At 38.1% G+C, this 25,262-nt stretch overlaps 1 protein-coding gene across 1 annotated transcript in view; it reads right to left on the bottom strand.

Moving 5' to 3' along the window:
• Positions 1-15,605, bottom strand: part of Hormad1 (HORMA domain containing 1) — a 29,387-nt gene extending 13,782 nt beyond the window's left edge. The window contains exons 1-10 of the mRNA XM_051199256.1: positions 15,523-15,605; positions 14,190-14,243; positions 11,560-11,704; positions 9,378-9,441; positions 8,501-8,537; positions 6,734-6,754; positions 6,262-6,288; positions 3,759-3,826; positions 2,898-3,049; positions 268-515 (exon numbers count right to left, since the gene is read on the bottom strand). Of these exons, the coding sequence (XP_051055213.1) occupies positions 268-515; positions 2,898-3,049; positions 3,759-3,826; positions 6,262-6,288; positions 6,734-6,754; positions 8,501-8,537; positions 9,378-9,441; positions 11,560-11,704; positions 14,190-14,225 (798 nt within the window). The 5' untranslated portion in view covers positions 14,226-14,243; positions 15,523-15,605. The remainder of the gene's footprint in view (positions 1-267; positions 516-2,897; positions 3,050-3,758; positions 3,827-6,261; positions 6,289-6,733; positions 6,755-8,500; positions 8,538-9,377; positions 9,442-11,559; positions 11,705-14,189; positions 14,244-15,522) is intronic.
• Positions 15,606-25,262: the final 9,657 nt, after the last annotated feature.

Here is a 25,262-nt window from a genome sequence, read left to right as displayed (position 1 = left end):
TCTGCTAGACAGCAATTTAGCACCTAGCCTGAACCCTGTCTTTTAAAAACAAGAGCCTGTGAGAGGTACAGCAGATAAAGTGCTCAATGAGCAGACCTAGCAATCAGAATCTGATCTCCTGTATAGCCAGCCATTTGATCCTGCCTCAAAATAAAGTTCTCCCAACCTTATGATTTTACTACAGTATTTATAGAAACATTAAGATCTATCAAACTCAGCATTTGCTACCATTGTATTTTATAACTCTTTAAGTATGTTCATACTTACATGATTTTCATCTTCTCCATCATCTTTGTCCATTAGAATTTTCCGAAATGGTATTTTTGATTGTTTTGGTGTTAATATGGTTGAATCAATATTTTCCATTCGTTCTTTCTCAGTAGTCACTTTTAATCTGAAGGTGTGAAAAGGTGTTGGGACTTCTCCCACATTTAAGTATGTAGGGTTGCCGTCAAATATTACTCCTTCACAATCACCATCCTTAAAACCTGGAGGTTGGTAATCTGGGGGTGTAACTGCAAAAAGGAAAGTGTAAAGCTGTATCATTTATAAAACTGAAGAAGCTGAACTATTCATATAAAAACACAGCAAGATTAAATTCTAAGCTGAAATGTAGAGATGCACCTCCTATATCAAAGTTTTCATTCCTTAAGGGTAACATTCGTTTTGTTGATTGGCTGCATGACTGTGAGCAAATTATCAATCTTAGTTTGGTTTCTTTGTCAAAAGGAGAAAATAACAGCACCTATCCACAAGAGGTCACTGTGACATAAAATAGTAAAGTGTAAAATGTTCAGAACTGAACAGGCACATAGCGAGTAACTGTTTTTTTTTTAGTAACTTAAAAGGTGTTATTATTGTTGCCTTATATTCTAAAAATATCATGCATGTAATAAAATGACAATGTTTTATGGTTACATTGAACATATGATAGTAATCTTTCATGTGTTTGTGTATATTTTATAAAATATATCCTTAAACATCCTTTAAAAATTCAGGGATATCATGCCTAGCTCTTCTTTTTTCAGTGCTCTGAAAATGCAAAGGGCTAGTCAGTAACAAGAGCACTGCTGCAGCCCCTTTGTTATTTTAACAGTTCATAAGTATTTTTTTTTAAACATGGATGCAACATAATTTACTTACTCAAGTCTCCAAAGAAGGCATTCTATTTGTTTGCACTTTGTTCCTGTTTTAACCACTGCTATAATGAAAAGTCTTATAAATATATAATTTTAAATGTTTGTGCAAGCTATTCTCAAAATATTTTTCTAGGTACATAATTTATAAGTTAAAATACTAAATTTTGGAGTGACAGATATGACTTCAGGGTAGAACACTTGTCTAGCATGCACAAGGCCCAGCACCATAAAACCAAAACCTCTTTTTTTCTTTTTTGACAGGGTATCCTCTGTGTAACAGCCCTAGCTGTCCTGGAACTCACTCTGTAGACCAGGTTGGGCTCAAACTCACAGAGATCTGCCTGCCTCTGCCTCCCAAGTGCTAGGATTAAAGGCTGCCACAAAACCCTTTTTTTTTCCAGTTATGAGGTATTTATTCATTATATATACCTGAAAGAAACACTGCATATTTATTTTTCTGTTCTCTATAACGAAATTATAAAAAGATGATGTAAAATAGTCTTAAATTAAAACATAACTGTATTAGAAATGCAACAGACAATTAAATCTTTACATAGCTGGTAAGAACATAGGTAGTGCTAGCATGGTGGTGGTGCATGCCTTTAAATCCAGAACTCAGGAGGCAAAGGCAGGAGGATCCCTGTGGGTAAGGAGCTCTTGTGTTCCAGCATAACTAATGAAGTGGAGAGCAAAACAAGGGGCTGGGATTAGAATGTAGTAGCTTGAGTGTTGCACTAAATGTAGTGACACTAAATGTTACCTGGATGACCTGGCCAGATCCTTAATGCAATGTTGACAGCCAACTTTTTTTGATACTGACATGTCTTTTGAAAATTTTGTATTCTCTCAAGAAGGTTTAAGAGCACATACTTTCTCAATTATGGGAAATTCACAAGTTTTACCAATCTGATAATTTCACTATTTCATTTCTTTAATTATGGGTAAGTTACATTTCCTATAGATTTTTCTATCAATAGAGAAATGCATTTAAAAAAATTATTTATTTTATGTATATGAGTGCTCTATCAACTTTAGGCCAGAAGAGGGCATCAGATGACACCATGTGGTTGCTGGGAATTAACTCTGGTCCTCCGGTGCTCTTAACTGCTGAGTCATCCTCCATCCCCAAGAAATGCATTTTAAATCCTACTTTTGCAAACATTTTTTTGTTTTAGTTTTCCTCCCTTCCTTTCTTTCCTCCTCCCACCCTTCCTCCCTCCCTCCTTCCTCCTTCTCTCTCTGTTTTTTTCAAGACATGGTTTCTCTCTGTAACAGTTCTGACTTTCCTTGAACTTGTTCTTAGATCAGCTTGGCTTCTTACAGAGATCCACCTGCCTCTGCCTCCCAGGTGCTGGAATTAAAGGCCAGTGCTACCATCATCCAGCAGCATTTTTGTTTTTCAATATTTAATTGATTTTTTAAATTCATTTTGTGTGTATGATTGCCTGTCTGTCTGCCTGCATATCTTTGTCCACAGGTGCCTGGGAACACCAGAAGAGGGCACCGGATTGCCCTGGACATGGAATTACAGGCAATTCTGTAGCCTAATTCTGGGAACAAACTAGTCCTCTGCAAGAGCAGCACGTGCTCTTAACCTCTGAATCATCTCCTCAGCCTGCAATGTTTCTTTTTCAAATACTCATATTAAATATAACTTTTGTAATTTCAAAGACTCTAACAATTTAGGTGCAAAAATATTGTAAGTGGAAACCAATTTTTAAAATATAAAACTAAACCAAGACATACTGTAAGTGGTACCTTCATCATAGTAAAAAAGTTTCATGGTCAGACAAACATCATTGGGTAATGGTCCTAGATTTTGCATCAGGATATAAATCTTCCGAATGAGGAGAATACTTGCTTTCTTGGTGTCAGCAGATGTTGCACTAGATCTATTGTTTTGATTTTTGCTAGAAAAGAATCAGAAATAATTTCTTTCATAAGACTTGTGATTTCTAATATTATTCCACATTATTTGAGATTATTCTTTTAAAACATTGTTACTAGGTTGAAAGTTACCGCAAAATAATTCACTATTATAAAAATTTAATATCACTATTAATATCATTATTATAAGTTAAATATAAAATTTACATAAACAAAATAAATACACATTATATATATGTGTGTTTAAAGATAATAAATGATGGCTTATAATTATATTTCTAACCATTCAAATCTCTTTTATGTAATTAAAACAGTATATACTTATGACATAATCTTGTCTTGTGGCATACTAAGTTTTGCTCCATTTTGAGAGCTTGCCTGGGGATTGTAGCAGAAAAAAATCACAGCTACTCATAAACCTTGAATGAAAAACAGTCCTCCACTATCAAAGAAGGTTGTCCTCTTTCACTGAGTGTGAAGCATTGGGAAGGAATCACTTGGACAGGTGATAAAGGGAGCACCATCCTAGGCAGCCAGAACAGTCAAATAAATAAATGCTGGGGATCAACAACGGGTGACAGGTATCACAGCTCCACTGACCTCACATTCCATTTTGCAAAGCCAGATTGCTAACTGGAAGATTGAGAAGTTTCAGAAATAACCTTGGAGTCTAGCTGAAAAGCATTAGTAAGTGGCAATTGATAATATAAAAATAAAACTATAGAACAATACCTTATAAAGTCCATGATTGGTCCATTTTTGGTGTACTTGAACTTAAACTGGTAACATTCTGAAATTGTCTTAAATAGAAAACATTGCAATTACATGACCGATGCACAGCTCTGGCTGTTGTTGCTTTTATATAACTTCAAACATTCCATCACTGAGATCCTGCATATCTATAAAAATATGGCAATAAAGCTGAGCATCGTGGCACATCTTTAGTCCTAGCACTTGGAAGGCAGAGGCAGGATCTCAGTGAGTTCAAGGCCAGCCTAGTCTACATGGTGAGTTCTAGGACAGCCAAGACTATATAAAAAGACCCAGTTTCAAGAAAAAAACAACTCAGTAATGAATATTTTCTGAAAAATTAACCATAGCCTTTCCCTCAAGCAGTCTGCTTTATAATTATGGACATATATTAAACATTATTTGTTGGCATGAGTTTCAAAGAAAAGACTCATATTCATCCCTCCTTAAGTGTGGAATATTTAGTTTAAAAAATCCACTGTGAGGCTGGAGAGATGGCTCAGCAGTTAAGAGCAAGAGGACCTGGGTTCAAATTCCCAGCACCCACATGGTAGTTCACCACTGTAATTGAGCTCCAGGAGTTCCAGCACTGTTATATAGACACACATGCAGGCAAAAACAATGCACATAAAATCCACTGTGTTTAACTAGGGTCACTTGTATGCAGATGGATACTATGTTAATGAGTCATGGGCAATTTACCGGTGGTTATTCCACTGAAGAAAATTACTTTTCTTCCTCCAGCAACCATTAACTATCAATAGTGCCTCAGCTAAGGGTGGAAATATTTTTGCTTTCTTTGCCTGTCAGTACATTTATTTATAATAGTTTTGTATAACTCAGGCTGGCCTCAATCTCTATGTAGTAGATAACCTTGAACTTCTCATCCTCCTAACTGTAATTCCCATGTTCTGGGGTTACTGGTGTATGCCACCATAACTAGTGTTGTTTTTTCACCTAGAGCTTTGATTAAGTTCAATAAGCTTTTTGCCAAATGAGCCACATCCTCAGCCCTCATTGGTTTAAATATGCTTCCAGGACTAAGTGAAATGTTTCATTTTAATTAATAGTTTAAACCATCACATGGTGAGCTGGTTTTCCTAGTTCAAATTTTGATTTTGTTTTGTCTGCCACACAACTTTAGGTAAGAAACCTTGAATCCAGAGAAATCACTCAGCTGGTAAAAGAGCTTGGTACACTAGTATGAGCAATAGATTACACATCCCCAGAACCCATGTAAAAACTGCTGAGTGTGGTTGCATGAACCAATAACTCTAACACTGTGATAAAGCACAGTGAACTGGAGGTTCACTGGGGTTTGCTGGCAAACAGCCTAGCTCCTGGTTCAGAGAAAGAATCTATCTCAAAGGAATAAGGAGAATGATAAAGCAGGACACCCAATATACATACACCACCTGTGTATATATGCACCATAGATACACAAACCACAATTCCTATCTGTAAAGTGCTGATTATAATTCTAATAGGTTATGGTGGATAAATAAGGGGCAATGCCCACAAATACCTGAAAAATAAAGCCTATTTATTATAGAATAAGCACACAAGATCTTCTGAGGGTGTGTGTGTGTGTGTGTGTGTGTGTGTGTGTGTGTGTGTGTGTGTGTGGTTTTTGATAGAGACCTTGTCTAGAATGTTCAAGGCTCAAGGTTCATCCCTAGTAAAGCAATAAAATAAAAATAATACAAACCCAAAAAAGCTGAGTGTGTTGACCCACACCTGTAACCCCAGCAGGTGGAGGCAGTAGTATCAGGCAGCATGGGCTTCACACTGGGTTTCAGATTAGTCTATGCTAAGAAAGAAGTCTCTGTCTTTAAAAAAGATGGGGTAGGTGTTGAGGTTGTAGCTCACTGGTAGAAGGCTTGCCTATGATAAAGGAAATCTGGCTTGATAGCACAAGTTTGTAAATTCCAGCACTCAGAAGGTGTAAGGATCAGAAGTTCAAGGTTTGATGTCATCCTATGTTACACAGGGAGACTTGTCTCAACAGTAAAGGAGTGTGTGGAGTCATAAGTCAAGCAACATAGGTTATTTCTAATAGTTTATTAGACTCCTAGGCTAAAATCAGTTACAAAATCTCTTGTAGTGACTGTATGTATCTTTTAAAATATAACAACACAAATCATGCCTGACCTTAAAATTTTTACAAGTTTCAAACATGAAAAAAATGTAGACGTATATTGATTAAAATACAAAACCATGCTGGGCAGTGGTGGTACACACCTTTAATCTCAGCACTTGGGAGGCAAAGGCAGATGGATCTCTGAGTTCGAGGCCAGCCTGGTCGGTCTACAGGACAGCCAGAGCTACACAAAGAAACTGCTTCAAACAAACAAACAAACAAACAAAAACCCCAAAAACCAAAACAAAAGAAAAACAAACAAAAACCCAAGAAGCATTAACTCTTAAGAGAACTTTGATATTAGAAGCATTACATTTCTAACACTTCTAACTCAAGCACACTTACCCGAGGATCTTCTGGATTGGTGTATACCTATGTAAAAATGAATTACAATTAAGTGAGGGTAGTATTCAAAAGAACAAAATTGAACATTACATTAGAGTAATGAAACAAAAAAAATCAGAATGACTCTCCCAATAAGAAATTTACTTCTTTTTTCTCTGGGGTTAAAGAGATACTCAGGGGTTAGGAGTGCTGGCTACTCTTCAGGGTTCAATTCCTAGCACCCACATGGTAGCTCACAACTGTCTGTAACTCCAAATCCAGGGGATCCAAGACTCTCACACAGACATATATGCTGGTAAAACCCCAATACACATAAAAATAAATAAATCTTTTTAAAAAATTAATTCTCTCCCCCCCACTAGATACATCAGCTAGTTGAATAAAGTGACATAAAATCATCTGACAGTTTCAGTGTCATTTAATGAAGGGAAAAACTTAACAGTGTTAACAGATACAATTTAAAAGTACTTACTGCTAGAATGATCATCCTTAGCTGAAATACAACAGAGAACAAAATCTTAATTGCATTCTATTAAGTGCATTTTCATGATGAATCACAAAATTTCTTTATGTTCATTCAGGGGCTTGGATCATAGCTCAGCAGTAGAGCACCCGTTTAGCACATGTAAGACCCTAAATTCAACCTTTAGTGTTCCCCCATCCCCAAGGAGGACTTTTTGCTCTATCTCAACATTTCTTTCTTTTTTTTGTGTGTGTGTGGTGGGGTTGTGGCACTTTTTGGAGACAGTCTCACTAAGTAACCCTGGCTGTCTTGGAATTTGCTATATAAACCAGGCTGGCCCTGAATTTATAGAGATCCACTGGCATCTCCTGAGTGCTGGAATTAAAGGCCTGTACCAGCATACCCATTATTCAACACTCCTTCTTTCCTTCCTTCCTCCCTCTCTCTCTCTTGTTTTTTTTCTAAGACAAGGTTTATCTGTGTAGCTATGGCTGACCTGGAACTCACTCTATAAACCAGGCTGGCCTCATACTTAAGACATCTGTCTGCCTCTGCCTTCTTAGTGCTGGGATTAAAGGTGTATACCACTATCATCCTGCAATGGTGAAATTTTAATTAAGATTTTTACAATAGACTACAAGTTTTTTTTAACATAGTTATTATTTTAAGAAATATATACAGAGAAGACCAGTTCTAGCAGAAATTTTACCCATAGTCTCTAACTTTTGCACTAAGATAGTAAATATGGAACAACATTCTGGCACTTAGAAGCATTGGTAAGCTAGCAATGGTTAACAGTTAGTAAAAAAGTAAATACTGCTGTGTCCCACATTGCCATTAACTACATGGTAGAAAACATCTTTGAATTTCCTGATCCTCTCATTTCTATCTCCCAAGTTCTAGGTTTGTAGGCATGTAGCATCATAGCTAGCAATAAATAATAACAATTATTATCAAGTGAGAGAGGGTCTCACAGTGTATCCCTGACAGGACTTGAACTCACAGACATCTACCTACTTCTGCCTCCAGAGTGTTATTATTAACAGTGTGTATAAGTATTTCTTTTTTTTGTTTTTTATTTCTCAAAAAAGAACAAATTACTAAAATACTAGTATAAGTATGGTTGAAGAATATATGTAAAACTAATACAATATTTTAAAACATTTAAACTCAATTTTGTAACTTAATATGTGCTATTAATGCTAATAAGTGAGTATTAATTTGTTAAAATATAGCTTGGCACAAATTTTCTAGTATTAATTGCATTAGCTTAAATGAACTGAAGACTGAATTTTAAAATATTCAAATGCAGCCAGGCATGGTGATCCATGTCTTTAATACTAGCAGTGGGGAGACAAAGGTAGATTGGTCTCTTGTGAGTTCAAGACCAGTGTGGTCTTCAAAGCAAGTTCCAGGCCAGCCTGTAGTGAGCTCTTGTCTCAAAAAAAAAATTTTTAAATGTGGGACTGGAAATATGGCTCAGCAGTTAAGAGTGCTTACTGTTCTCAAGGACCAGAGTTTGGTTCCCAGCAGCCATAATAGCTCACAGCCATCTATTTATCTAGCTCCATGATATCTAACATCTTTTTCTGTCCTCCATGGGCACCAGCATACATGAGCGCGCACACACACACACACATCTTTACATTATTCAAATGCTCAATTTTTGTAGTAATTGAGACTGATCTATATCAAGTTAGTTTAAATTACTGTCTTACTTATGATAACTCCTGTTTTAGCTATAGGGAAGGAAAGAAGAGATGGCAAAAGACTTACATATTTCTTCTGTAAAGCATCATAGCATCCTAGCATCCTAAAAAAGTCAAAGATTTGCTTTTATATTTAATGCATTTTCAGAAAATAGTTCTTTTCATAAATCTCTATTTTACCATTACAAAATCAAAGAATTAAATTAAAGCATCTTTCTTATTAACTAGCTTAAAATTCAACAAAATAAAACATGAAACAGGGGCTGGAGAGATGACCCAGTGATTAACAGTGCTTATTGCTTTGATCCCAGCACCCACAAGGCAGTTCAATAACTACAGTTGCAGGGTCTTTTACTCTCTTTTGTTCTTCTTTGGCTTCAGAACTCACAAGGTAAACATACATGCATTTACCCACATACACATTAAAATTTTAAAAAAAGATCTTGGAAAAAGGAAATCCAGCCAGTCAGTGCCTTTAATCCTAGCACTTGGGAGGCAGAGGCAGGTGATTCTCTGAGTTCAAGGCCAGCCTGGCTTAAAGAGAGAGTTCCAGGACAGCCAGGGCTACATAACAGAAACCCTGTGTCAAAAAACCAAACCAAACCAAACCAAACCAAACCAACCAACCAACCAAACAATGAAGCAGAAATATGGAGATGGAGGACAGAAGGAAAATTATAAAACATCTAATAGTTATTTGTAGAGTTATAAATAGGAAAATGAATCCTATTTACATGGAGTATGAAACAAAAAACAAACAAACAAACAAACAAAAAACATAAATCCAAAGACCTAAAAACATGGTACTTGGACCAAAGGGTTAATCACTTAAATCTGGATATACATAGAAAAGTATCCAATGTACAAAAGATATTATGATTAGAAAAGTAGTACCAAAAGAAAAAAAGTATGAATTATTTGCCTTTAAGTATTCTTTTACTTACCACTTCACTAACTGTGAAGAACCTGGACAATTTTTATCTTCTTTCAGAATTTTGACACAAAGGTCTAAATGAAAAATGAAATAAATATAGAAGTACTTATAGATAGTTGATTTATTTAATTAATTATATTTATTTGTATTACATGTGAATGTCTATGGGCACACATTTATCAAAACACGTATGTGTGACAACCAGAGACTTTTAGGAGCTGGTTCTCTCCTTGTACCATGTCAGTTATAGGGATCCAAATCAGATCATCAGATCTGGTGGCAAGTGCCTTTTAACAACTAAACCATTTATTTTGTCAGCCTCAACAGTAAATTTAAAATTATTTTTACTTTCTTTAACTATAAATTATAGATATATTATTTTTTGAGACAGGGTCTCACTATATAGCCTAGGCTGGTCTCGAACTCAACAGTCCCACTGCCTTAACCTATCCAGTATTGGAATTACACTAGTGTGTGCCACCCACCTGGCTCATTATATGAATATTATTAGTGGCAGCTTTGAAATAATTGGTACCCATTATAAAATGTCATAATAATGAGTAAGAATTTAAGTTGATGGATAAAAAATTTCCTATTTCTGTGGCTTAGTTGGTAAGTAGTTTGTAAGTGGCTTGCAAAATCCTAGAAATTCTGAGCACCAACTAAACTGGGTGTAGTGATGCGTGCCTACAGTCCAGTACTCAGAAGGTAGACAAAGTAGAAACACAGAGTTCAAGGCCAGTCTCAGCTATATAATCAGTGCAAGGTCAGCCTGGACTACCTAAGTAAGACTCTGAAAAAAAATGGGGCAAGGAGAGGCAGAATAAATAGCTCAATATTAAGAGTACTGTCTGCTCTTCCAGAGGACTTAGGTTAGATTCCCAGCACCCAAGTGGCAGCTCATGGTAATTGTAGTTCCACAGGATCTGATACCCTTTCTGGTCTCCAAGAGCACCAGGTATACACATGGCATGCATACATACATGCAGGCAAAACAATCACATGCATTAAATACAATTTAGTTATATTTCCATATAATAATTTTTCAACAGTCTTAGAATGTTTGCTATTAACTTTTATTCTACTGAAAAATGTATTATAACTGGGCCAAAAGTTGACTCTCAAAGATGAAGACTCTGCAGAGACACAACATGTAATATCAGACACAACATATCAGAAAGGACTGAGATTATCACTCTTAGAGTCTTCATCTCATAAACAGGGATAATTACTGCTGTCTGGGGGGGGCAGCCTCCAGTAGCACAGGGCCTTGAAAGGAATCCACAGTGTTGTAAGTTAAGACTTTCCTATCTGAGGTTTAGGGAAAAGACACCCACATGCTCTCTTGATGGCTTCCTTCTTTATTCTCTGTTCTTTTCATGTACTTTCTACTGTACACTTTTTTTCCCTACAGTTTATATACCCCGATAAAGTTTTTTCAGGCAATATAGGAATTACACTGTGGATACATTCTGCTTCTGCCTCTGGAGTGCTGGGATTAAAGACATGTACCACTACTGCCTGGCATAACAGGGATTTAGATATGTTTAAATTATTAGAAGTCTGATGTCAGGTGAAGCTATACTTGCAAAATTGAGGGGAAAATTACGTGTTTTTCAAAAGTATTTAATATCCCTAAAGTACTTTTGAAGGCTAGAAACACAGCACAGTAAAAGAGCACTTTTCTAAGCATGTATAAGGCCCTGGGTTTGATGACTAGCAAAAAACAAACAAAGCAAAACCCCAACTTGCATATGAATGTGGCTTCACACATTAAGAGCACAAAAAAAGGAAACAATCTAAGTTGACTCGTATGGCCACACAATGGGATATTATTCAGCAGTGAAAAGGAAATCAATTATTAATTCATGTTATGGCATTATGGTGAATTAAATAAGTCAGTTAGAAAGAACATACTACATGATTCCATTTATGAAAAATATCCAGAATAGGTACATTCACTGAAACAGAAAGTAGTTCTATAACTAGGAATATGGGAGAGGAGAATGATTTATTGTAGATGTATTTCTTTTATGGAGTGGGGAAATGTTCTAAAATTATGGTGGTAATTGCATGCTGCTGTGAGCACTTAATAATTGAACTAATACACTTTATTTACATCAATAAACTACTACCAAAAGCACATTCTCTAAGTAAAAAAAAAAACAAAGATCTTAAATATTATAAGTTACCATCCAGATATCTTGTACCATAAGCACGCTCTGGAAATATCCCTCTCAAATAAGTGATGCAGGATACCGAAACTGCCAGGAGCCTCTTCACAAACATCAAAGACTGATACTCAGTTGATATCTTATTGGGAAATACCAATGCACTCTGAAATTCAAGGGAAATTAAAGTATCTTAATTGATATTTGTTGAGAACACAGCTTCCCTGAGCTTAAAAGCAGAGTCTAGTTTTGGATAAGTACAGCATTTTCCAAAACAATTCTTCAAGGTCATCATACCCAGAAAGTCACTGCAGCCTTTAAAATGTGTTCAGGGTAACAGTCCAAAAGTGAAGCAAAATGTGTTTAACAGTCTTAAGAATCCTTGAGATTGAAGGGTGCAGTGGCATATGCTTTTAAGCATTTAGAGCAGTCAGGATTGTTGTGCAGAAATACCTTGTCTTGAAAAACAAAAACAAACAAACAAAAACCAAAAAAAAAAAAAAAAAAAAAAAAAAAAAAAAAAAGAATCCTTGATATTAACTGAAAATGCAAATATCAGAGAATATTTATTCTTTAATCATTGGCTAGGATGAAAACAGATTAAATATAATGCAAGATTCTATGCAAATACTATAATTTCTTTGTCTCTGAGTCACAGACATTTTCTAGTATGGACTTGTTATAAACAATTTCATAAAAGTAGTGCAATAACATTCATTAACAGCTAATTGTAAACTAAATGTGAGTGAACATGGTGGTTCGGTTTGGTTTTTTGAGACAGGGTCTCACTATGTCAGCTTATCTGGTTCTCTATGAAGACTAGCCTGGCCTCAAACTCATAGAGATCCACTTGTCTCTGTCTCCCAAATGCTGGGATTAAAGGTATGTGCCACCATGCTTAGCCAAATGAGCACTTTAAATTTAGCAACTACTTTACTAGTTTCTATAATAAAACCAATACAAATAAGACCTTATATATCTAATAATGTTACTTGTACAAATGAAAAAAAAAATCAGTGTTTCTAGACCAATCCAGCTTGTTAGTGTCTGTAGTAAAAACAAAGTAAACTGGGATGCTTTTCTCTGAGGTTGACAGCACAGATAAATTTTCAAAAAGTCTAATTATATATATGTGTATATATATCTACTATTTATATTTATATTAAAAGATAAATAATAGTGGTATGTTATGCAGCAAAAGCTTCTTCAGGTTCTATAGTCATCCAAAGAAAATTGTAGCATGTCCATTTAAAAAAAAGTAAAAATCAAATTTCAGAAAGTAAGTTGGGTGTTGGTGGCACACACCTTTAATCCCAGCACTTAGGAGGCAGAGAAAGGAGGATCTCTGTGAGTTTGAGGTCAGATTGGTACACAGAACTAGTTCCAGGGCAGGTCCCAAAACAATACACAGAAACACTGTCTCGAAAAACAAAACTGAACAAAAAAATTCAGAAAGTAACAGTTCTCTAACTGTGGTACCTTGTACCATATTTTTAAAAATTAGCTTCTCAATAATCATCTGCAAAGGAAACATATTGAATAACACTGTAAAAGTAGTTCTGACAAAGCATGGTTACAATAGTTTATATAATAGCAGGTGCAGCTATTTTACATCCACAGAAATATTATATAGTAGAGCCCACAGCTAGAGTACTCAGGATACAAATGAAAAGGCATTATCTGAGACTTGATTTAACTTTTCAAGCAAAGGGTTCAAAGGAAGGGATGATAAAACTTCTGTAAAGAAATGCACTTTAGGAACTGGAAAAATGGTTCAGCTGTCAAAATCACTGGCTGCTCTTCTAGAGGACTCAGGTTTGATTCCCTGCATCCACATGGTGGCTAACAACTGTCTCTAACATTAGTTCCAGGAGATCTGACAGCACTATACTCACATAGTACAAGACATATATGCAGACAAACAACCCATACATTATAAATAGAAAAAAAATGCACTTTGAGCTAGATATGGTAGCATATGCATTTTTAATACCAGTTCTCAAGAAACAGAGACAGGTGGATCTCTGTGAGCATAGTCTAGTCTATGTAGAGAGTTCTAAGCCAGCCAGGGCTATATACAGTGAGATGTTGTCTAAAGTGATAATAAAATAGTGGGGGCTGGAGAGATGGTTCAGAGCTGCTCCTCCAGAAGTCTTGAGTTCAATTCCCAGCAACCACATGGTGGCTCACAGCCATCTATAATGAGATCTGGTGTTCTGGCCTGTTTCAGACAGAACACTATATATATAAAATAAACAAACCTTTAAATAATAGAAATAATAATAATATCAACAATAATAGTAATAAGCAATAACAAAGAGAAATGCACTCTCTTGGAGGGAATTTCTTCTCCTCATTAACAGCAGCTAAACGGCATTATTAAGAAAAAAATCCCCTAAAACAAAGCACAAGCACCAGGTTCATACACAGATGGCTGAGTGGAAGCAATCAGGATTCCACCTTACTTGCTTACTTGTATTTTACAACTGTCACATCTGGCTCATGAGAGCTATTCCTACCATCCCATGATAGCTGGAGCTACAGAAAAAAACCCTGTCTCTAAAAAGAAAAGAAAAGAAAAAAAAAAAAAAAAAAAAAAAGGAAGAAACTCAGCTAAATTAATATATATTAAATCATTTAAGATATCATACCATGGAAGCCGTCCTCCGCAACTGCATAGTGGCCATCTTCCAAGAAAATGTTTTCTTCAACCATGTAACACAAATATAAATTTTAATTTCAGATTTAATTTTTAACTCGAAAACTCTACTTTATTACATGAATTTTTATCTTAATAAAGTTCAGGATTTTACTTAAAATAGAATCTTTAAAAATGACAATGTGTAGCCCCAGGAGGTAGTACTTTAATTCTAACACTTGTGAGGCTGAAGCAGAAAGATCACGAGTTCAGATTGGCTACTTAGCAAGTTGCAGACTAGGCAAGGCTACCTGAGACCCTGTTTTTTGTTTTTTTTGGGGGGAGGGGTAGGCCTAATAATTAAAAAAAAATATTTATATCGAAAATAGTCAAATCAGACGACTCCTTCATCAGGGCTCAGTATACATTGTTTACTCTGGAACCATAAAACAGCAAAGCAGGGAGAGGGCATAAGATGGCTCAGTTGGTAAAGGGGCGTGCCTCTATCGTGATGATCTGAGTTGGTAGGACCAACACGGTGGAAGGGGAAAACAGATTCCCACAAGGCCTCTGATTCTACACGTGCCACAGTACAATGTATGCCACCACCCCCATAAGGTGTAACGTAAACTTTTTTAAAGGCAATAAAAATTTTTTTCATAAATAGATTTTAAAATTTTTTTTCAGATAGGCTTTCCTGTAGCCCAGGCTGGATTCCAAGCAAGAATGCTACTGATTTTTTTTTTTTTTTTAATCAGGGTCTCCCCGTGTGTAGCTCTGGCTGGAATTCTCTATGTAGCCCAGGCTGGCCTCGAACACACAGAGATCTACCCGCCTCGGCCTCCCGAGTGTGGGGACTAAATGAGTGCACCACCACCTCTGGCTTGACCTTGAACTTCTGGCCCTCCTGCCGCCCCCTCCCCAGCGCCACCATGTACCATTTATTCTAAAATTTTACTTTTGTTCATACTCTGAGACAAGGTCTCCTTACGAAGCTCTGTCTAGCCTGTAACTCGCTCGCTCTGTAGACCGTGCACGGTGGCCTAAAACCCGCCCGCCTGTGAAATTCTAACGACTGATTCTCAAGTCCCAACTATCCCGGTAAACCCATTTAAATTTCCTTGCACTCGGGTGCCATTTCCTCTGCAAACGCGGCCGGAAGCCGTTAGCACTATGGCGCCCGCCAGCCGCGCCTCAGGAAACTGCGGGACACGAGCGAGCGCACACAACCTCTCAACCGTTAGCCTTTCCGACCGCAGGAACCTGAGAGTGAGCGAGGGGTCACCGGGAGGAGACTGAGCAGTGACAGAGTTAAGAGACCCAAGCCCAAAGGAAACATATATTACGCAACGCCTGAGAGATGCGGGCCACAGCCACAGGGAAGAGAGGCGCGAGGCGCGGACGGGCTTCAGCACGTGCGCAGTGCGCACGCGCGCCAACTGTCGCAGGCACGAGGAGCGCCCTTTGACCTGGAGGCGAGACCACAGTTCCCGCCAAAGGCAGCGCAAGGCCTGCCGGGAGCGCTGTTCGCGGCGAGGCTCAGTCGAGCGTGGGTTCGATCGCCGAGTGTGCAAAGCCTGCCCGACCCACGCCGCTCCGCCAGCGGCCGCAGGTTCTCCAGACGCCTCCACTCCTGGGCGTTGGTTGTTTCCTGGCTTTAGAGTTTGTTATCCCATCTTCCGTGTGGGTGGTCGCGCTGTCCGGTCAATGATGGGACGAAATCAGTTGCTCTGCCAGTCTGATTGCTTAGACTTTTATTTCTGCTAATAAATTGCTTGTAGTTTTTAGTATTATTTGTGTGTGTGCCCTGTGGCGTTCATGCAGAGGCCAGAGGACAATATGTGGGCATGTTCATACCACAGCACACAAAGGCTAACCTGAAGCCAGTTGTCTCCTCCTGCCCTGTGGTCCCAGGAATCTAACTCGGTTGTCAGGCACCTTTACCCGCTAAGTCGGCTCACTCACCCAGTGCTTTTACTTTTTAGTTGTATTCTCCCAGTTTAGCTGAAGTTGGTCTTGACAGGCCGTCCTCCCTGCTTTTCCCCTCTTCCGTACTAGATGCACAGGCATATGTCACCGTCTTGCTTTACTTAGGTATTTCTACTAGTCTAACTGGGAACAGTGGGTAGCTTTGGAAACGATGTCTCATTTAGAAACAAAATTGAGCTCTGTTTTTGGAGTGGTGATTTTCAGTACTGGCATTCAAGTGTGTCACCGACACTGCTTCACACAATTATTACAGTCCCCAGGCTGTCAGAATGGCTCAGTGGGTAAAGGCAGGGTCTGCCAAGCAGGATGAACCGATACCTATTCCTGGAACCCACAAAGTGGGAGAAGAGAACCGATTCTGCAAAAAATGTTCCCTGCCCTCTACATGTGCACCTCAGCGTGTGTGTCCATATAGGCAAACAAACAAACAAACAAACAAATAAATAAATAAATGTTAGAGAAGACAATACCGTTCTAGATGAGAGAAAAGCTGTCTGGGAAGGCTAACGGAGCTGGGTGAGTCTGTGGGTAGGGTGTTCTACATGGAGGCTCTGGTTTTCACAGTTGGTAGGGCAGCATATGCCATGTGTCAGTGTGGTTTTATTCTGCAGGAAGCAGGGCTGGCTTCAGGCATCACAGTCATGGCTTTGTTCAGGTTTATTTAATTCTCTGTGGATCAGCGATCTCTGTCACTGAGCTTTTCTTCAGGGTACAGTGTTTGTTGACTAGTGTTAACTGCCATCTATAGACAGACTCTGAAGTTTTTATTTATTTACTTATTTTGTGTGTATAAGTGTCTGCATGAACGTATGTGCACCATGGGTGTGACAGAAGAGAGCGTTGGATCCCTTGGAACCTGGGTTACAGATGGTTGTGAGTCATCATGTGGGTGTCAGGAGGTGAACCCCATCCCCCATGAGAGCAGCAAACACTCTTCACCACTCAACCATCTCTCTCTCTCCAGACCCCATGGGAAAAACATTAGCATGAAGGGTAGGTGGGGACTGGATGGCAATGGGAACTTCTTCCCTTACTGTGTATTGTCTCATAGATGTTGATATATATTCATCAAAAGGAAATGTACACCACAGGCAGGGAAAGGCCTGCCCGAAGTTATTCCGTGCAGGAGGTCTGTAGGTCCTTGTGCTCACAGATGAGTACCAGGGAAAACAGAAATATTAAACACACAGAGCTGTCTTTTCAAAGAGAGGGGTGTGAATACCTGTTTTCCACCCAGAAGGCTGGGAACAGATGTGGTGACCTTTGCTCCCGCAGACCCTTATTAGGAACTTGTTTATCTTGAGCTCATTTCCCCAGTTAATCTATCTTTATGGAAGATGTCATTTGTACTTTACTAAGAGTTTTGATGTAGTCATGTCTTAGCTTTATTGTATATACCAGATTAATTATCAACTTTGTTCGCAGGAATATTTTTTGTTTAGGAATATTTAAATATTCCTAAAATAAACGACCCGGTGTCAGACTCTTAAAGTTTAAACTAATACCAGCTACTGAACTGTTTTCTTTCCTCTCATGGACCAACACTCTGCTGACCTTGGTGGTCTCAGAGGCCCCCAGTTCAGAAGTATGAAAAATAACAAAGACTAGAATTTTGTTTTCATGATAAAAAATGTTGGAAATCTTGTTCTAATGTTTACCACACCTTTTTCTCACATTTAAAAAATTTCCAAGAATTTTCAATTTCACTGCTCTAATATTACATTGCTTCAATAAGAGCCTTATAAGAGAGGCAGATATCAACCCTTCCTACATTCTCTCTTCTTCCTCTGCCACCCCCATATCTCTAGCCCCTATTCTTCTTTTTTCTGGTGTTAATCATTGGGTGTTTTTTGTTTTTTGTTTTTTTGTTTTAAGAGATGAGGAAATAGATTTAGATAAAGTTGGTTTTCCAAAGATCACAAAGAATATCAGTGTGGACAGAGGAGGTCACTATGTCACTGAAACATGGCATATTAAATTTCCAGTATAGCCCAGCATATTAAGAAGGGACTGACTCCTGCAAGTCATCCTCTGAACTCCACATGTGGTCATACAGTTTATAGAGCACTGGGAATAAACCCCAGGGCTTAGTGAGTGTAAAGGGCACATTTATAGAAAGAACTAGAGAAACCAGGATTGTGAGTTAAACAGACTTTCTTCAACCATCTGGAGCCTGCTGTCACCTCAATCTTGGACCCCCTACACCCTTTGCTTGAGACCTCCAAGAGAGCTCAGACCATCCACAGTTACTGACATTGAAATCTTGACCCACATACCCCCACTAGAAAAGTAAAGTAGAGAGACCCCCACCTGTACCCACTGGAAGAAGGGAAGGGAAGACAGCAGTACAAGAACACATTTAACAATAAAAAAAAACCAGTAAGACACCACCAGAATATAGGGACTCTATACCAACAAGACCTGAACATACCAACATAGACGAAGCAGAAGAGAATGACCTTAAAAACAACTTCATGAAAATGATACAGGCCCTCAAAGAAGATATGAGAAAATCCCTTACAAAAATTGGAAGAAATAGAGGAAAAGACGAACCAAAAAATGCAAGAAATCAACAAATCTCTTAAAGAAAGCAAGGAAAGCCAAGAAAACAAACAAACAAACAAACAAAAAAAAACAATCAAACAGATTAAGGAAACAATTCAAACAGTTCAAGACCTGAAAACTGAAATAGAGACAATAAAGAAAACACAAACTGAGGGAATGCTGGAAATAGAAAAGCAGTGTAAACGATCCGGAACTACAGATGCAAGCATAACCAACAGAATACAAGAGATGGAAGAGAGAATCTCAGGAGTTGAAGATACACTAGAGGAAAAAAATAGATTCATCAACCAAAGAACATCTTAAATCCAACAAATCCTTAACACAAAATGTCTAGGAACTGTGGGACACCATGAAAATACCAAACCTAAGAATAATAGGTATAGAAGGAGGCAAAGAAGTCAAGCTCAAAGGTGCAGAAAACATATTCAACAAAATCATTGAAGAAAACTTTCCCAATCTGAAGAGGGACATGCCTATGAAAGTACAAAAAGCATACCGAACACCAAATAGACTGGCCAAAACAAACAAAACAAAACAAAACAAACAAACAAAAAAAATCAAGTCCCCTTCCCACATAGTAATCAAGCCACCAAACAAGTCCCCTTCCTACCTACTAATCAAGACACCAAACATACAGAATAAAGAAAGACTATTAAGAGCAGCAAAGGGAAAAGACCAGGTAACATATAAAAGCAGATCTATCAGAATTACACCTGATTTCTCCATGGAAATACTGAACACCAGAAGGTCCTGGATAGATGTTCTACAAACACAAAGAGACCACGGATGCCAGCCCAGACTACTATACCCAGCAAAACTCTCAATCACTATAGATGGAAAAAAACAAGTTATCATGACAAAACCAGATTTGCACAATACATGTCCACAAATCCAGTCCTACAGAAAGTTCTGGAAGGAAAACTCAAACCCAAGGAAGTTAACTACACTCACAGAAACATAGGCAATCCTTTACCAGAAGCCAAAAGAAAAAAGCAGGTAAATCTACTCACTATACCACCACCAATAACAAATCCAAAATAAATAAGAATTAACAATCAATGGTCCCAAATTTCCCTCAATATTAATGGTCTTACCTTGCCTATAAAATGACATAGGTTAACAAAATAGATATGAAGACAGAACCCATCCTTCTGCTGCATACAAAAAACACACCTCACCTTCAAAACAGACATTACCTCAGAGTAAAGGGTTGGGAAAAGATTTTCCAATCAAATGGACCCAAGAAACAAGTGGGTGTAGCTATCCTAATATCTAGCAAATTAGACTTCAAACTAAAATCAATCAAAAGAGATGAAGAAGGTCATTTCATATTCATCACAAGAAAAATCCATCAGGTCCCAAATACAAAGGCACCCACATTCATAAAAGAAACTTTACTAAAATTCAAGTCACACATAAAACCTCACATGTTCATAGTGAGAGACTTTAACACCCCACTTCACCACTAGACAGGACCACCAGACAGAAATTTAATAAAGAAACAAAAGAACTAACAGAAGTTATGATCCAGCTGGGTTTAACAGACATCTATAGATCATTCCATCCAAACACAAAAGAATATACCTTCTTCTCAGCTCCATATGAACCCTTCTCTAAAATCGACCACATTTTCGGCAACATAGCAAACCTCAACAGATACAAAAAAACTAGAATAGTCCCCTGTATCTTATCAGACCACCATGCTTTAAAGTTAGAACTCAGCAACAACACAAATTGCAGGAACCCTACAAACTCATGGAAACTGGACAATGCACAATTGCATCATTCATGGGTCAAGGAAGAAATAAAGAAAGAAATTAAAGAGTTCCTAGAATGCAATGAGAATGAAGACACAACATACCCAAACTTATGGGATATTTTGAAAGCAGTACTAAGTGGAAAGTTCATTGCACTAAGTGCCCACATGAAGAAAATGGAGGTAGTCACATTAGAGAATTAACAGTACAACTGAAAGCTCTAGAAAAAAAGAAGCAAACTCACTTCAGAGGAGTAGACGCCAGGAAATAATAAAATTGAGGGATGAAATGAATAAAGTAGAAACAAAGAAAACAATTCACAGAATAAATGTAACAAAGAGTTGGTTCTTGGAGAAAATCAACAAGATAGACAAATCTTTATCCAAACTAATCAAAAAGCAGAGAGAGAACATGCAAATTAGCAAAATCAGAAATGAAAAGGGGGACATAACAGCAAACTCTGAGAAATCCAGAGATTCTTCAGGTCATACTTTGAAAACCTGTACTCCACAAAATTTAAAAATTCTAAGGAAATGGACAAATTTCTGGATAGATATGACTTACCAAAATTAAATCAACAACAGATAAGCAATTTTTAATAGACATAAAACCCCTAATGAAATAGAAGCAGTCATCAAAAGTCTTCCAACCAAAAAAGCCCAGGGCCAGATGGCTTCAGTGCAGAATTCTACCAGAAATTCAAAGAAGATCTAATACCAATACTCCACAAATTGTTCCACACAATAGAAGCAGAAGGTTCATTGCCAAACTCTTTTTATGAGGCTATAATTACCTTGGTACCCAAGCCACCTAAAGACACAACTAAGAAAGAGAACTACAGACCAATATGCCTCATGAACACTGACGAAAAAATACTAAAAAAAACCCAAAAAACAAAAAACTGGCAAATCAAATCCGAGAAATCATCCACTATGACCAAATAGGCTTCATCCCTGGGTTGCAGGGGTGGTTCAACATATGAAAATCTATCAATGTAATCCACAACATAAACAATCTGAAAAAGTAAAACCATATGATCATCTCACTAGATGCGTTTGACAAACTCCAACACCCATTCATGATAAAGGTCTTTGAGAGATCAGGGATAACAGGAACATACCTAAACAAAATAAAAAGCAATATATAGTAAACCAACAGCCAACATCAAACTAAATGGAGGGAAACTCAATGTGTTTCCCCTGAAATCAGGAACAAGATAAGGTTGTCCACTCTCTCCATCTCTTTAATATTGTATTTGAAGTTCTAGCTATAGCAATAAGACAACAAAAGGAGATCAAGGGGATACAAACTGGAAAGGAAGAAGTCAAACTTTCACTATTTGTAGATGATATGATTGTTTACATAAGTGACCTGAAAACCTCTACCAAGGAATTCCTACAGCTGATAAACACCTTCAGCAAAGTGGCAGGACACAAGATTAACTCAAAGAAATCAGTAGCCTTACTATATACAGACGATAAATGGGCTGAGAAAGTAATCAGAAAAACATCACCCTTTAAAGTAGCCACAAACGACATGAAATATCTTGTGGTAATGCTAACCAAACAAAAGAAAGACCTGCATAGCAAGAACTTTGAGTCTTTCAAAAAAGAAATTAAAGAAGATACCAGAAAATGGAACAATCTCTCATGTTCATGGATAGGCAGGATCAACATTGTAAAAATGACAATCTTGCCAAAGCAATCTACAGATTCAATGCAATCCCCATCAAAACCCTATATATTTTACTATGTTAAAGTTCAAACCCTTCTTTTTATTTTAGACAGAAAAGAGGATATGATGGGAAATGTCATTCTGTAAATATGTTATTCTTATTGGTTAATGAATAAAGCCCTATTGGCAAATAGGAAAGCAAGATAGGCAGGGCTAGGAGACAAGGAGAATTCAGGAAGAGGTAGGAGGGAGATTCAACATGTAGGACTAGTAGAGCACAACTCTGGATCCTCTCTCCGATAAAATAAGATCAAGTGGAAATACTTAGATTAATAGAAATGAACTAATATTTAAGACAGAGCTAGCCAATAAGAAACACTAGTAATAGGCCAACAGCTTTATATCTAATTCAGTGTCTCAGTGTGTTATTTGGGGCTGGTGCAGCTGTGGAACCACTGGCGGGAAAACTACTCATAACAGAAAGCATTTTCAACAAATGGTGCTGGCATAACTGGATACTGAGATGTAGAAGATTACAGATAGATCCTTATCCATTGCCATGCACAAAACTTAAGTCTAAATGGATCAAAGATCTCAACATAAATCCAGCTATGGAACCTCTTAGAATAGAAAGTGGGAGGTACCCTTGAACGAACTGGTACAGGAGATCATTTCGTAACATAACACCAGTAGCACAGACACTGAGATCAACAATAAATGAGACCTCCTGAAACTAAGAAGCTCCTGTAAGGCAAAGGACACAGTTAACAAGACAAAATTGCAGCCCACAGAATGGGAAAAGATCTCCACCAACCCCACATCTGATAGGGCTGTTTTCCAAAATATACAAAGAAGTCAAGAAGCTAGTCACCAAAACCACCAAACAATCCAATGAAAAAGTGGGGTACAGAACTAAATAGAGAATTCCCAATAGAGGAATCTAAAATGGCTGAAAGACACTTAAGAAATATTGTTCAACATCCTTAGCCATCAGGGAAATGCAAATCAAAACAACTTTGAGATACCATCTTACTCCTGTCAGAATGGCTAAAATCAAAAACACCAATGACAGTCTATGCTGGAGAGGATATGTAGAAAGGGGAACACTCCTCCATTGCTGGTGCAAACTTGTGCAGCCACTTTGCAAATCAGTATGGCGGTTCCTCAGGAAAATGGAAATCAGTCTACCACAAGATCTAGAAATTCCACTCTTAGGCATATACCCAAAAGATGCACATTCATGTAACAAAGATATCTGTTCAACTATGTTCATAGCAGCATTATTTGTAATAGCCAAAACCTGGAAGCAACCTAGATGCCCCTCAACTGAAGAATGGCTAAAGAAAATGTGGTACATTTACACAATGGAATATTACTCAGCAGGAAAAAAAAGGAATCTTGAAATTCACAGGCAAATGGATAGAACTGGAAGGAAACATCCTGAGTGAGGTAACCCAGTCATAAAAAAGACAAACATGGTGTGTACTCACTCATATATGGACTTTAGACATAGAGCAAAGGATTACCAGTCTACAATCCACACCACCAGAGAAGCTAGGAAACAAGGAGGACCCTAAGAGAGACATACATGGTCTCTCACAAAAGGGGAAAGGGACAAGATCTCCTGAGTAAATTGGGAGCAGGGGGCGGGAGGGGAGAGGGAGTTAGGAGAAAGAGAAGGGGAGAAGAGAAGGGGAGAGGAGAACATGAGGGAGCAGGAAAACTGAGTCGAGGAAAGAACAGAGAACAAGAAAAAAGATACCATAATAGAAGGAGCCATTATAGGTTTAAAGAGAAATCTGGCACTAGGGAAATGTCCAGAGACCTAGAAGGATGACCCCAACTAACAATCTGAGCAACAGTGGAGAGGCTACCTTAAATGCCCTTCCCTGATAATGAAACTGATGACTACTTTATATGCTGTCCTAGAGCCCTCATCCAGTAGCTGTTGGAAGCAGAAGTAGACACCCACAGCTAAATACTGAGCTGAACTCCTGGGATCCAGTTGCAGAGAGGGAGAAGTGATGAGCAAAGGGGTCAGGACCAGGCTGGAGAAACCCACAGAAACAGCTGACCTGAACAAGGGGGAGCTCATGAATCCCAGACTGATAGCTGGGAAACCAGCTTAAGACTGACCCAGACCCCTGAATGTGGATCTCAGTTAGGAGGCCTGGGAAGTGTATGGTACTTCTGATAATGGAACCAGGATGTATCCCTAGTGCAGGAACAGACTTTGGGAGCCCATTCCCCATGGAGGGATACTCCTTTAGCCTAGAGACATGGGGGAGGGCCTAGGTCCTACCCCAAATGACTTGACAGATTTTGATGATCCCTCATGGAAGGCCTCACCCTCCCTGGGGAGTGGATGGGGGGCATGGGAAGATGAGAGGGAGAGAGAACTGGGATCCATATGTAAAATAAGAAAAAAATATATTAAAACAACAACAAAAACAAAACAAAACAACAACAACAAAAAACAGGCTTTCTTCATCAAAGGAAGGAAACAATGCCTCTTCACTGGAAGGCAAGAGTGGATGGATGTTGTCTACTGACCTGGTGATCTTTTGCTATCCTATGGAGCCAGCCTTCACCTGAATCCCAAAAAATCCTAAGCATTTTCTCTCATTCAATAGAACCCATCTTTATGCTTTTTTACAATCCTTCCTCCCTAGGCCCATGTTTAGGAGCATAGCTCACAGGTAAAGAAATTACTTGGCATATGGAAGACTCTGTGTTTGACCACCACCACCACAGAAATAAGGAACTAATTCTTCAAAGGTTTTCAAAAACAGCTTGGCTTTTTGGAAAAGAAGAATTAATTTTATGAGAGTTTGCCTATATATGTTTATGTGCATCATGTGTGTGGTGCTCACTGGGACCAGAAGAAGGTAGTGGACCCCCTTGGAACTGAATTAGCGATAGCTGAGAGCCACCATGTGGGTTCTAGAAAATGAATCCAGGTCTCCTACGAAAGGAGCAAGTGCTCTCAACCACTGAGCCATTTAAAAAGCAAACAAACTACAATAACAACAAGAAAAAACCCCAGCTTTACCTTTAATCATTCATGTGCTTCAATTTTAAAATACTTATTGAATAATTTT

The sequence above is a fragment of the Phodopus roborovskii genome, unplaced genomic scaffold (genome assembly GCF_943737965.1).
Source record: "Phodopus roborovskii unplaced genomic scaffold, PHOROB, whole genome shotgun sequence".
NCBI lineage: Eukaryota > Metazoa > Chordata > Mammalia > Rodentia > Cricetidae > Phodopus > Phodopus roborovskii.
The sequence above is the reverse complement of the archived record's forward strand: the minus strand, read 5'-3'. Positions and strand labels throughout refer to the sequence as shown.